Here is a 14,505-nt window from a genome sequence, read left to right on the forward strand (position 1 = left end):
AATAGGCTACTGTGTTACTACATTAGACTTAGCCTAAATGGTAGTATTATTCTGAAAATCAAATTGAGTTAGATAGAGGGATTATTAGTCAATTTCAAACGGACACTTTGACCGGTGAGATTTCATTTTCTCGGACATTTATTTTTTTTCCCGGCCAATGTCCGGTAATTACCGGACAACGGAATGTCTGGTCCTCTCCTGCTGATGTTCAGGTGTATATCAGTATGTAGTGTCTCTACTTTAAAGAGTCCTCTCCTGCTGATGTTCAGGTGTATATCAGTATGTAGTGTCTCTACTTTAAAGAGTCCTCTCCTGCTGATGTTCAGGTGTAAATCAGTATGTAGTGTCTCTACTTTAAAGAGTCCTCTCCTGCTGATGTTCAGGCATTAACATGCACAAAAACAGGAAAAAGAAAACCTTAAAAAGCATAATAGGGCTCTTTTAATAATGTGATAAAAGGTAAACAACTACAAATTGAAGCCGGACTTATAACAAAAGCATGGAATATTACAAATCACAAATGTGTGCTTTAATGGGATCAAAATTGTGGTTTCAATGTGGACACTTTTTTTTCCTGAGGCTCTGAGTGTCTGTGCTGATCACTTAAACATTTCATAATGGGAACTGAGTTAAACTTACAAAATCAAAATCACTCCTTTGCCTAAATGTATGTCATATGAACACTCACAAAATGATACAAACATTATAAAGCCACATTTGTCCCTAGTGAGGAATAGCGGCTATTGTATCCACTGTCACTCTCAAAACTAAAATAAGATGAAACTGTAAATACTGACCTGAAAAAGGCCCAAGGCATCAGTCGGGTAAACTCATCTGATGTTACCATGGTGATGGACTGGTAAATACCTTGATCTAAAGATGGGAAAACAACATTTAGCCGACTTATTTAACATCAATAAACAAAAGACAAATAATTTATAGAGCAGACATTACATTTAATCTTTCAAATAATGAAAGATAAAGATGATTTAAAAGATAAACTCTGTACCGTCTGATTTGAAGAGGAGCAGCCAGTCAGCAGAGTCCACTAACACACCCAGGAGCTCTGTGCAGAAGTCTGCAGCTCTCTGGTTCTTCTTCTCCTGCAGGAATCATTACAGACATAACATTACACCTCCTGCTATAGGAGGAGCAGAAGTTGACCTCCAGACTGGAGAACAGGTTTTAGGCAAAAACATTGGTGAAACAATACACATTTTATAGCAGTGATAGGTGTGATCATGGCGGTGAGAGTTTTTGCCCTAAGTCTGTCATAGGTCAAGTCTGTGTGTGTGTGTGTGTGTGTGTGTGTGTGTGTGTGTGTGTGTGTGTGTGTGTGTGTGTGTGTGTGTGTGTGTCTGTGTGTGTCTGTGTGTGTGTCTGTGTGTGTGTGTGTGTGTGTGTGTGTGTGTGTGTGTGTGTGTGGGTGCATTGTCAGTTCAACACTTTGGGTAGTGGCTTTATTCAACTCCTAACCTCATGTTGGTACCTCTACAGCTTTATGTTAAAAGGTCTCCTATTATACTATATTTGAACAATATATTGTAGGGCCATATCTATACAAAACATGTCTGAAGTGTTTTGCTCAAAATACAAACAGATCCCCCATTGTAGCATGCCTCATCCCCCTCTATCTCAGCCCTGTTCCTGAAGTGCTGATTCTGTGACTGTAGCTTTAAATGAACTAGCTGCTGCTGGCCACGCCCCTTTGGAGCTGCTGCTGGCCACGCCCCTTTGGAGCGTCATGATCTCTCCTCTGAAGAGAGTTTTCTACCGGGAGAAACTCAGCTAAACGCTGCCGTGATTAAACGCCATATTAGAGCTGCGGGAGGGGATTCAGGTCGCGACTGTGGGGGGGGACGTTGCTAGCCTGGTAATACCAGCCTGTTTGACTTCGATTCTCTCTGGCGTACAGTGTGGAACAGCGTCATTGGACTTGGATTACTGTAATGGGTGGAAACTTGTCTGAAGTTTAAAGTCATTGGAGTTCCCTTAACCAATCACTAACGTTTGGTAATGACGTTTGTTATGCGCCGAAGGGCAGGCTCTGACCTGACGCTTCCTAGTTCCGCTTTCACAGTAGTAAACAAATCGCTACCTGCGTAACCTAAGGATTCAGGGGACAATTCGTAACTCGAAACAATTATTTGAAAATAAGGAAGAATTCCTTCAAGAGTTGAAACAACCGAGCGGATAGCTAGTAGTGTCTCTTCCACCGTCGCCATTGTTGACCTACAGACTACAATTCAAACTCGGCACCAACTTTGACGTAATCACTTTCAACACCACCCCCTGTTCGCTGATTGGACCGATGGGATTCTGAGTTCCAGTAATCATACCGTAATGAGTTCTTGCCCAGTCTCACGTACAGGAGCAAAATGAAATTGGGCGGAAGTATGTAGGCTGGTATAGCCAGGCTAGGACGTTGCCAGGAGTACAATGTAAAGCCAGCTCACATTTCGGTTTTGACGTCATAACCGGAGCAAATCTGGATCAGCTTGTTTGTACCCCCGTTTTTAGAGATGTGGGTAAGGAGGAAAAGAGAGAGGGTTGTATTTTCTGACACTTTGTGAGTCTCCTTACTCACCGGGGACACATATTTATGTATAAAGACAGCAAAAAGTGCATTTTGCATAATAGGGGACCTTTACGAAGACATATGAGAGATGATCTAACTGTGCAAGTCAGCATATTTTCCAAAATACCTACTTACAATAAAGCCGTTGCATTGCTTGGACACTCCAATTGTAAGAAAAATACGAGTGCAGCAGTAGAGAATGCTTCATTCACTTCCTTTCTTTCTGGACTACGTTGTATTTCTAGAAGTGGTTCTCTAGAGTTTATGTGTAATAATTAATGAGGTTCAAGATAAAAAATGAAGTTCCCTCTCACATCTTGCGTGTGACTGGGCATGTTGCTCATTAGGTTTTATCACCCACAGCTGTCTAACTGCACATAAATACCCCGGCTAAACTCCTAAATGCAACCCAGGATCAATTAAAGAACGTTTTTATGAATTACCTCAGGATACAGGAGGGATGACAGATGATCCTTTACACACAGGAAGAGCAGGAAAACTAGAACCTGGAAAAAGAAGTTAGACAGCAGCAGGTAGATAAACAAAGGTTGTATGCCCAAAACAATGTTTGTGTTTTAATGGAAACAAACACCCCATCATACCGGCCGGTGTGGACTTAGGGGCGGTAAAATGACACAAGATGATGAAGTACACCCACCTGTTGACTCCGCGTGCCCCCCTCTTCTCGCAGGGAAGCACTGAGGCCCTGGTTGGGGCCCCCACGGCCCTGCCAGGCCCCGTGCAGACTGGCAGCCAGCAGTAGAGCAGCAGCTGCAGGAACCGGGGGGGGCGGGCCCTTCTCTAGACTGAACCCCAGACAGAAGGAACAGGCATCTTCACATAAAGCATTTCAATAATAACACTGATGATGGGGAGAGGGTCTCCTGGGCAACTATCTAATTCAAATATGACTTATTATAATACTTTTTCCTGTTCCTTTTTTGTATTAAGATATTTCTTATCCTGCCTGTGTATTATTACCTCTGCCAAGGAGCTGGTGATTTCGGCTCAGACGGACTGTTTGTATTTTCTATATTTAATTTAATGAAACTCGGAGGAAAGATAAACCATGGGCCAAAGCAAGAAAAACATTTTGGAGTGGAGATATAGTGAAGGAAATAAGTATCTGATCCCCTGCTGATTTCGTATGTTTGCCCACCTACAAAGAACTGAACAGTCTATACTTTTAATGGTAGGTTTATTTTAATCCATCACAGTGCAGTGTGTTACCAATAGTTTTCTTGGTGACTGTGGTCCCAGCTGCTTTCAGATCATTAACAAGTCCCTCCTGTGTAGTTCTTGGCTGACCCCTCACCTTTCTCATGATCACTGATGCCCCAAGAGGCCAGATCTTGGATCGTGGAGACCCAGATTGAGGGCGATTGATGGTCATTTTGTGCTTCTTCCATCTTTTAATCATCAAACCAGTTGTCTCTCTCACCAAGCTGCTTGCTGCTGGTCTTGTCTTCTATTCCAGTCCTGTGCTGGTCTACAATCTTGTCCCTGATGTCCTTAGATCCAACATTATCACAAGACCTGTCTATGGTCCTCGATGGAGAGGTTGTAATCTGATTTATTGACTGTGGACAGGTGTCTTTTATCCAGGTAAAGAGTTGATATTAGGAGTACTTTCTTAAAGTGAGAGGACTTATTTAACCAGGAGCCAGAATCCTTGTTGGTTGCAAGGGGATCAAATACTTATTTCCCACCATTAAAGGCAAATCAATTTATATCTTTTTTTTAATGTACATTTCTGGATTTTCTTTTTGATATTCTGTCTCTCACTGTGAAAATAAACCTACCATTAAAAGTATAGACTGTTCAGTTCTTTGTAAGTGGGCAAACTTACAAAATCAGCAGGGGATCAAATACTTATTTCCTTCACTGTATATCAGAAGTTATGTTTCACTGTTGCAAGGGTATTCAAGTGGTTTACAAATAATTGGAAAGATTGCTATTATGTATGTAATTGTCATAACAGCAGCTCTGAAAGCAATAACATTTTAAACTGCATTCAAGCCATAAGATTTGGCTTCCTAGCGTCCATGTTGTTTCCACATTCCTCTTAAAGCTCTTTATCAGAGATAAACAAAGCCAAGGCGACTGCATTCTGATAGATTGTTACATCCTTTAGCTGACAGTCGAGAGGATCAGAGGTTCAGAGGAGCTCCATGAGGATGAGGCTTTACCTGCAGGCCCAGCTCTGACACACAGTGAGGAGCTGCAGCTGCTCTGGGAGAGGCTCTCCATCAGTGAGACCACGCCACAGGGAGGACAGCAGGGGAGAGAGACGCTGCCACCAGTGCTACAAACACACACATTATGAGGTCTGCATAAAGACTCATTTCTTAAATGTCCTACTAATATAATACAATAATGATGTCATGCTTTTGTCCAAGTAAAGCAGTGAGTGATAGAACTGAATGCAGGGCCTTTCATTATCACCTGTTGCATTTGTCTCACCTAGTTATTCTAAACAGAACATTTCATTTCCAAATATACATTTTTCTGAATAAAAAAAACTCTATGAACTGGGTCAAATGAATTCCCAAAATTGTTAACCCTTGATTATTTTTATCTTGAAACAACGTAGTCAATGACGGATCGCTGCAGGAGAATCCAAAAATGTATTTTCTTTAACTGACCTCATTCAATGGAAGGTTAATCATCAATACAGAAGTGTTTTTGTGACCATGCCAACGTGTTTTACTTACATAATTTTGAATTGTAAAATTAGAAAAAAAATGCTCAATAAATCGCAGAACACTGGAGCTTTAGCAGCTGTATTGAATTTAGCCATCTTTCAAATGTATCATGTACTTTTTCTTATGTTAAAACTCTAGATGTTTTCCTTGCAAAAGGCCTTCGAAAGGCAGCGACTCAAGCCTCATAACCCTACTGGTTAGAGCCAGGATAAAAGGTCTGCATGGAAAAGTGATGAAGTTATGTTGAACAAACTGTACCAAGGTGGAGAGCAGGAGCAGAGGACAGTGCACACTGATCTGAGACCAGGCTTTGTTCACTTCTTCCCTCGAGTGCCCACAGCGCACACTGGCACACAACACACCCTGGAGAGAGCACACACACGGCACACTTATAGATAGAAATACAGACAGAAAGGTTTGTTAGAAATTGTCCTGAGATTTAAGTAAAGTCACTCTTACCCTCAGGAAGTGTGATGTCAGATTGAAGGACAGCAGGCCGACTGGAGAACACACATTCCTCTGTGGACGGAAGAGAGGGGGCAGACATAGACTGAGGACTAAGTAAGAACCTCAAATAGGTGATCAGGATCAGGGCACTTGTGACAAGACTAAGCACTGAATAAACCAACGACCTGACTCACATTTTGATTTAAAATGGTTGTATTGCTTCCATTAAGAAAAACATAATCTGTACCACGGCGCACTAAGGGCTGGAACTGCAGCGAAACAGCGTAACTGAGGGCAGCACTAATCAAGGTTTTCTGTAGCTTTCCAAGACTGTTCACATTTTCTTTCCATTAACCAGTGTTTATACACTGCCAGAGCCAATACCGTGTTCCCTTTAGTCTTTACTTCCTGTCTGTCTTTCTTTAATGTTCCCGTCAGTGTTAACTTCCTGTCTGTGTTCTTCTGCTGTTGCCATTAGTTTACTTCGGCCCAATTCCAAACCACACCCTACCCACTCCCACTCTGTGATGGAGTGAACTCCGTCTGTAGTCTCACTCACAGCTGAATGAGGCTCCCTTCTTCCCGGTGGAGGGTGTAAATACAGCAGTAAGCTCTGGGATGAACTCCCCTCTCTCTGGCATAAACAGGAAATACCGTAACTTTTCCTAACAACGGTTTCAAATCAGCATCTCTTAAAAAAATTAAATAATAACTCAAATGAAAGTCCAAACATCTTTGAGCGGATCCTCAGCACGAACGCGCAAGCGGAGGGGTAGGGTGTAGGGGGCGGTTTGGAATCGAGCCTAAGTCAACCAGGGCTTTATCTTTTAACCTCTTTCCTTGTCTTGTTGTCTTATTCTTTTATTTACTAGGGACCGTTTTGCCATCATGAATCCTAGGCTTTGTCCTCTCGACAAACATAAAAATGGATGTTCAAAAATAATTCCACAGTGTTCTGATGGAGACAACTTATTTCTATTGTCCACAGCTGATGTCTAATTGTACAGACTTATTTTTTGCAGATTCATATGACTGCACATACTCTTGTCTCTTGATCCTCCTTAGCAACGGTCTGTTCTCCTTATCAACAGTCTGCTAGCGTAACATTAACACATAATCCTGGCACTTTTTCCAACAGCAAAACAGATTCAGAAGAGAAACTCACCTGATGCAGGTTGAGATGTTCCATCAGCAAGCAACAATCAACAGTTTCCCTCCCTCTATCAGACTTCACTTTCAGGAATAACACTGCTGGGAGAGCCAGCAGTACTCTGTGACAAACACACACACAGTTTTCAGTGTCTGTACATTAAATAATGATCTGCATTATATATATGTGTGTGTGTGTGTGTGTGTGTGTGTGTGTGTGTGTGTGTGTGTGTGTGTGTGTGTGTGTGTGTGTGTGTGTGTGTGTGTGTGTGTGTACCTGTTCCATGCGTTGAGTGTGTGTTGTAAGCGGAGCGCAGTGCTGATGCTCTGCTCTGTGAAGGAGCATCTCTGAGACAACAGATCAAACAGGAAGTTACAAATATCGAATCTGCTTCCATGGCAACCAGAGAGGGCAGTCACCTCCATGTCATAGACAAGTTCCTGCACACACACATGAAAAAAAACACATATTATTTTAGATTCTGAATAAACAAGTCTGATTTTGCTTTATCTCTCTGGGTGTGTTAAGGACCACACCGACAGCTGTTCCAATCTACAGCGTACACACCTGTAACCTGGACAGGATGTCAGGCAGACAGCTTCCTCTCTCTGACGCTCTCTCATCCAGCTTCTCCACAGTCGGTTGGCTGCTGACATAAAATACACAAGAGTTACATTTTTACCATAGGCTGAACGAAGTGGGTTCATTGGTGTTCTTGAACGACATATAGTGGATCTTGTCAATAACATATTAATAAGTGAACTGTCTTCTACATCATACTTGTTTTATTCAAATCCAAAAACGTTTAGACTTTGCCTTGTTCAGTATGTGTTGTAATTTTGTTGCTTTGATTTATTGCAACCAAAGATCAACAGTGCAATACTTTGCCTGTAAACATTTTAAACATCGGCTCTTTTGGTCAGTGAATAATTTCTCCTGATTTTGCAGGGAACTGGACCCTGGGACAGTTATTAGGAATACAATAACTTACAGGAACAGCCAGATTCTGATTGCTGATGGTCTAGAATGCTTTATGTAGGTCATAAAGAGACATCAGAGTTCAATTGAGACTTCTATAACCAGTTTTGAAGTACTTGTAGTAACTTTAACCTGCATTCATTTCAGGTGTCCTTCATACTTCACCTTGACTGCTGGCCCATGATGGCGTCGATTAGATGAGAACAGAGGATCCTCGTCTCTCCTCCACAGCCTCCCTGCTCCACCTCACGGGGGAGGTAGAGTTCCGAGCAGGCCCACTGCTGGTACTCCTGACTAAACACACACACGGCCCATGAGTGTGAGTGTAAGTGTGATTGTTTGTGTGAGTGTGTGAGTGTGTGAGTGTGAGTGTGAGTGTGAGTGTGAGTGTGAGTGTGAGTGTGTGTGTGTGTGTGTGTGTGTGTGTGTGTGTGTGTGTGTGTGTGTGTGTCTTACCGTTCGGAGTCTGACAAGGCGTCTTCACTTCTCTGTACTCTGATCTCATTGGCCAGCCATTCTGAGAGCGATAACTTGAAAAACAGACGGGTTCAAGATTTCTGTGTTTGTCAATAAGATCAATCCCCCAAAAACTTTGACAGACTACACCCACCAAGAAGATATAAAACTTCCTTAAAATGCTCTCAACAAGATCTGTGGATTATCTTCAGGTTATGATTTCTTAAAAAAAACATTGATGTTGAATTTATTGTATTTTTTTGCCTCAGAAGCCCAGTGCTCTAGTTTCATTTTATTACATCTGGCATGGGGAGGAACTGATTACATCAGGGCTGTCCAAACTGCGGCCCGTTGTGCACTTTGAATCGGCCCTCAGCTAATTCTAAAAGTATAATTTAATATGTTTGTCTTATATTGTACTTCTTCAATAGATATGTAAACGTATATTGCACAGTGTTCATGTGGAAGGTTATCTTCAAATAAATCCTGTCTAGTAAAGTTGATTAAATAAAGCCCAATAAGTTATTTCCATAATCAGGTTGGAATATACCCTTCATATTATTATTAATAATAATAATAATAATTTCCCCTTATTATCAGCAGACTGAGGCTTCTGTTTTTGTAACAAAATAAATGAAACCCTATCGAGTTTTTTTCATGAAGCATATTCAAGTATCAATCATAATGTACCTATATTCTATTGATTTTGCTAACTGATAACTTAACTTTTGAGGAAATACACGGTAGTGTAGGGGCCCAGCCTTCAGTATTTATCTCTGTATGTGGCCCTCAGTGGAAACAGTTTGGACCCCCCTGGATTACAGCATTACATTATCAAGATACAAAAAGCTAACTATATTCCAATGGAATTATATAAAAATACATAATCAGATTACATTTCTAAACAATGGGGATTACTAGAAGGATTACGATGTTACAACACTTGTGAAAACAATGTCACACATGTTCATTAAATAGTGTGTGTGAGCTTAACTGTGTGTGTTAAAACGGAGCATTTTCTGTCAGCTCAGATTTTATTCCTGCTTTTTTAAACTGTAGTGTGTGCTCATGTGTTTCATTGCTGGTGTGTACGCTGCTGCTGAATGGCTTTCCTATAAAAAAACAATATAATTATTTATATATTGTGATACTGAGATTAGGTCACTGATTATATTGTTTTACAGGTAACTTGTAACTGTGACGCATTCCAAACCTGATTACAGTGTGGAGCTTTTTCCAGCACTAAATGGCTAGAACCTCAAACATCCTACTGAGGCGCACTGTCACAATCTGCTTCTTCAACATAACCCTGACAGCAATTTGAGATTTAGTTGTAACATTAAAGTTGTACTGATAAATGTGCTGGTCTTTATGGTAATCAGTTCTTTGATATGCGTGTGTACCTGCCCAAAGACTGCAGATGGAAATGAACTAATAGCTAAATCTGGCATAAATCCCCTCTTCTCCTTTTGAGATGAATGTATTTATGCCTTGTTGAATAAAGGCATACATGAATTAGTTGGAGAGAAGTGGGGCCTCTGTACTGTCACTATCTCTGACACTCCTACCAAAACAATCTAGGTTGATGAACAGCAATCTTGGTTGTACTGTTTCTAAAGTAACAAAGGTCCTGATCTCCGATGCTGACGGAACTCCATTCAACACTTAATAAACCAAGCTGTTTTAAAGCCAGAGCCACCCTCTCACCTGGTACTGTGCTGTGTGTTGCAGCTGTTGGAACGCTGGGTGTCTCCACAGCTGCAAAGCAGTGTTCCTCCAGCTGCTGCTGTGTGAGGCTCTGTTCCACAGGCCGGACAGATCCTCCTCCTCCTCCTCCGTCTGTCCACTCACCGGAGCTCCAGCAGTGATGCGAGCTCTTCTGGCTTCAGGAAACAGTCTTGGGATGAGGTACAGAAGCTGAACACACAGTTACAGGCAGACTTTAGACATAGGTAACAGTATTATAATATGATAGGGCATGAATATGGTTATTTTATCCAGCCTCCATTACATCAGCTGCTCACAATGATAAGGACATTTTAAATGTAATCTGCGTCCCTCACCTCTCTCCCAGAGCATTATCAATTCAACTCAACTAGCTTTATTAGCATGACCATAAAGACATTCAGTATTGCTAAAGCTTTGGACAATTGCGACATCTATTGATGAATACACATTTGAAATGTTCTATTAACTTCATAAATATATGTTTAAACAAATGCAAGAACAACATGTTTTCTTTACAAGGACCAAAAATACTTTTTGATCATGAACTAGAGAAATTCATTAAAAGATCAATTAAAAAAACAAAATAGAAAAACTAATAAAACAGAACTCTGGATGTATTTGTTATTTGAGGTGTAATATATGACTCAGCAGCTTTAAGACATGAACTAACTATTATTTTCTGCTTCGCTCTAATGCTTTATTTTCACCGGAAAGTGGGCGGGCCGTAATTTTGGCTGGATGTGATGCTAGAACCCTCAAAACATAATAGAAAAAGTAAAGGTGAGTTATTGTGCAGGATGACGCTGATAGTCAATTCATATATAACAATAATAAGAACATATTAATTAAAAGACGAGATTTGAGACCTGATGTAGCAGGTCAAACAGCAAGAATGCAGCTTTCTTTTTTATATCAAAATGGTTTTCTGTCTGTCTTTTGAGACATCTAAACATTTGCATTCAAGACTGCTGAGCTGTTATTTGGGCTTCTCAAATCAGAAAATCTACTGCTCTCCCCTCTTTAATTTCATCAAATTATAATCATAAATTCAATGTTCAAAACAAACTGTTATGAATATTTATTTATTCTGATGTTGTATCAATTGGTCATAAAAGGGATCAGTGGAAATCGTTCAATAAATACATTGTTTATTGCATGTTTTTTTTTAAGTCCTAAAATTATTTTTACATGTTATAAATTCTTCTTTATAGCTTTTAGATTCTGTGTTTTGACAGAAAAGTTAGACGAGGCTAGACTTCTCAGACATTATCCAGAGTTTTTATTTTCTGCTTAGCAACAGATTGGAGGCATTACGGCAAAATGGCCTGCGCAGTGTTACATGCTTATTGAGTTTATTCAAGCAGAACAAGACTATTTATTTACTTCTACTTTATCAAGGCTTTAATGTTGTACAAGTAAAGGGTGTAAGTATTTCCACTAAGCCCTTTTTTGACATCCGTGACATCTGTTTCTATATTAACACTGACTAACCGAATGAAATGTTGTTAAAGACAAGAAGACACACCTTCTTATAGAGGCTGCTTATGATGTAGTCCTGCTGTTGTTGCTGAGGCAGTGAGTCCCCTCTGCACATCCCATAACACACAGCTGCCACACACAACCTGCACGGCAACAAGGAAGTGAAGGTGGCGGCCATGTTCAAATCATTAATGAGAGAGGTAAACTACAGGTGAGCTCACCTGACACAGAACAGCATGTCAGAGTCTGAGCTGCAGGCCAGCGCCCAGCTCAGAGCTGCTCCAACAGATACTGGCTCAGGAGAAATGGGCGTGACCAGCTGCACCAGAGGATTGTGGGACATAGAGGCGTGCAGATGGACCACAAAGGCTGAAAGGCCCAGCGAGTGTGCAGAGCTCAGTGACGAGCCCTTCAACAGAAGAGGTTTGTTAAAGAGTAAATGTTCTGAATTGAGATGAAGTGATTCAACTACTAAAACCTAGAGTTGAACATCTAAATGTTCTGTCAGTAAAGATCTCTCAGTAAAAACAACAACAAGAGTTTGATGGCAACATGAAGTAGTGTGGGACCATGAGGGTTTGTTATTGCTGTCAGCTCCTGTCTCTGATGGAAACTTCTGGAGCAATGGAGACGAAACTCGGAGAGACGCGGGGATAGCTGGAACTTTGATGGCAAACACTGAAGGTTTATTCTGAAGTTAACGGCCGGAGAATTGACAAGACATTTGCTGCAGCCACGAGTTGACACAGCGGTTGCCCGACCAATTCTGAAGATCTCTACTACAACACGAGGTTTTAATTAGTTCAGAATGGATAATCGTCATTTATCATTAGCGAGACTACACAAATATGGACCCTGAATCTAACTAAAGCTGTCTCACATTGGAAAAGAATGTAGGTCAGGGAACCTACGTTCCAGATAAGAAGGGCTTCTAGACGTCCCTGAACAGTAAACTATATCATGGCAGCTTGTGCTCGGTCATAGACTGGCATCAACAAAGCACCCAAGCTGCCCCTCCTTAAGGGAGATTACAGAAACCCCAAGGCCGAAGAACTCTGCCGTGGGAACGCAGACAGAGGAAGGAGAAAATGATGAACTGTGTCAAAGTTTAACTGCCTAAGCAAAATATTCCCTAACAATGCTAGTTAGGAATTCCACACTGTGGTTTTCACTGGGAACAGAACAGAGGTTCTCTTTCTCCCCAAACCAAAGTGATTAATGATGACGGGGCGCTGCGCTGTCTTAGTGTCTGCGTGCGCCCTCATGCCAAAATGCAGATTTTCCCAGTCAAGTTTTAAAGGGATCCAAGAAAACAATATTCTGTAATATGTGTTTTATGTTGTTTTTACGGAGAATAAATGCGGGGTGGATGTCCGGGTGGATGAGTGTCAGGCAGCAGGCGTACACTGAAATGGAGATTTCTGAATTACATCCTTTCTTTTACTCTCGTTTTTTCTGGAGAGGAAGTAAAGAAACCAGAACTCTGGATTTATTTGTTGTTTGAGTTTCAATATACACTGCCTGGCCAAAAAAAAGGTCACACACCCTAATATTCGTTGGAGTGCCTTTAGCTTTGGTTACGGCACGCATTCGCTGTGGCATCGTTTCCACGAGCATTTATTTCTGTCTTGCATTCATTTTTCGCCAAAATCTTGTATTGATGACGGGAGATTCGGACCACTTCGCAAAGTCTTCTCCAGCACATCCCAAAGATTCTCAATCAGGTTCAGGTCTGGACTCTGTGGGGGCCAATCCATGTGTGAAATGATGTCTCATGCTCCCTGAACCACTCTTTCACAATTTGAGCCCGATGGATCCTGGCATTATCATCTTGGGACGTGCCCGTGCCATCAGGGAAGAAAAAATCCATTGATGGAATAACCTGGTGATTCAGTATATTCAGGTAGTCAGCTGACCTCATTCTTTGGGCACGTTGCTGAACCTAGACCAGACCAACTGCAGCAACCCTGGATCATAGCACTGCCCCCACAGACTTGTGACCTTTTTTTTGGCCGGGCATTGTATGACAGCAGCTTTAAGACATGAAGGAAATATTACTTTCCGCTTCACTTCTAATGCATTATTCTCAACAGAAAGTGGGCGGGGGCCGTACATTTGGCCGGAAGCGCTCTCATACTATATTTTTCTAGAAAAATCCCGGTGGGCAATCAAAATCAGTGTTTGTCTCAAGCTTTTCCGCTGCAGCTAACATCTGCTCAACAAGTTTCACTGAGTTTAAACTAAGAAGGATTACTAAATCCTATATCTGGTTAAAATGTAAAGATATAAACAACATTGTATATTAAACTTAGATAAATACATCAGAATGTGGATTTAGGTACCTGGTTATGAAACAGGTCCCAGAGTCTGTGCAGAAGGCTGGAGACGAGCTGCGTGTTACTGAGCAGAACGCTGACAAACCTGGAGGCCCACAGGCTCTGTCTGAGAGGAGAAAGAGGCAATAGATTAACACACACACACACACACACACACACACACACACACACACACACACACACACACACACACACACACACACACACACACACACACACACACACACACACACACACACACACACACACACACACACACACACACACACACACACACACACAGCTTTTTTTTGTTATTTTGGAGGCTTTTCAAGAAGTCTTTGTACTGACTTATTAGGAGGGTTTTCTCTGGAAGCGTCTAACAGGCACTGACAGAAGCTTCTGAGGATCATGTTGACCACCTGAGGATAGGAGGGAGAACACTAAAGATTACATATGATATCTGACAATCAACCAGCGGTGGAAGAAGTTCCCAGTTCTTAAAGTAATAATATCACTGTAGAAAAGAAAAAAAACTGCTATAAGTAGAAGTCCTGCAATCAAAAGTAAAAGTACAAAAGTATTGGCATCAAAATATACTCCAAAACGAAAAGTGGAAAACAAGGAAACACTTAAGTACCTCAAAAAGTGTATTTAACTACAGTTATT

General features: G+C 41.3%; 1 protein-coding gene across 2 annotated transcripts in view; it reads right to left on the reverse strand.

The window, feature by feature from the left end:
- LOC134878745 (Fanconi anemia group A protein-like) overlaps nt 1-14,505 on the reverse strand; it is a 41,895-nt gene that overhangs the window by 4,366 nt on the left and 23,024 nt on the right. The window contains exons 23-39 of one of the 2 annotated variants that reach the window (XM_063904963.1): nt 14,188-14,258; nt 13,864-13,963; nt 11,743-11,930; nt 11,568-11,664; nt 10,022-10,231; nt 8,315-8,388; nt 8,024-8,152; nt 7,448-7,526; nt 7,157-7,320; nt 6,896-7,001; nt 5,743-5,802; nt 5,542-5,646; nt 4,768-4,883; nt 3,237-3,384; nt 3,022-3,084; nt 1,010-1,103; nt 798-873 (exon numbers count right to left, since the gene is read on the reverse strand). In XM_063904963.1, the coding sequence (XP_063761033.1) occupies nt 798-873; nt 1,010-1,103; nt 3,022-3,084; nt 3,237-3,384; nt 4,768-4,883; nt 5,542-5,646; nt 5,743-5,802; nt 6,896-7,001; nt 7,157-7,320; nt 7,448-7,526; nt 8,024-8,152; nt 8,315-8,388; nt 10,022-10,231; nt 11,568-11,664; nt 11,743-11,930; nt 13,864-13,963; nt 14,188-14,258 (1,880 nt within the window). Of the gene's footprint in view, nt 1-797; nt 874-1,009; nt 1,104-3,021; nt 3,085-3,236; nt 3,385-4,767; nt 4,884-5,541; nt 5,647-5,742; nt 5,803-6,895; nt 7,002-7,156; nt 7,321-7,447; nt 7,530-8,023; nt 8,153-8,314; nt 8,389-10,021; nt 10,232-11,567; nt 11,665-11,742; nt 11,931-13,863; nt 13,964-14,187; nt 14,259-14,505 lie in introns of both variants that reach the window. The other variant, XM_063904957.1, reaches the window with a different exon arrangement.

Source organism: Eleginops maclovinus, chromosome 2 (assembly GCF_036324505.1).
Source record: "Eleginops maclovinus isolate JMC-PN-2008 ecotype Puerto Natales chromosome 2, JC_Emac_rtc_rv5, whole genome shotgun sequence".
NCBI lineage: Eukaryota > Metazoa > Chordata > Actinopteri > Perciformes > Eleginopidae > Eleginops > Eleginops maclovinus.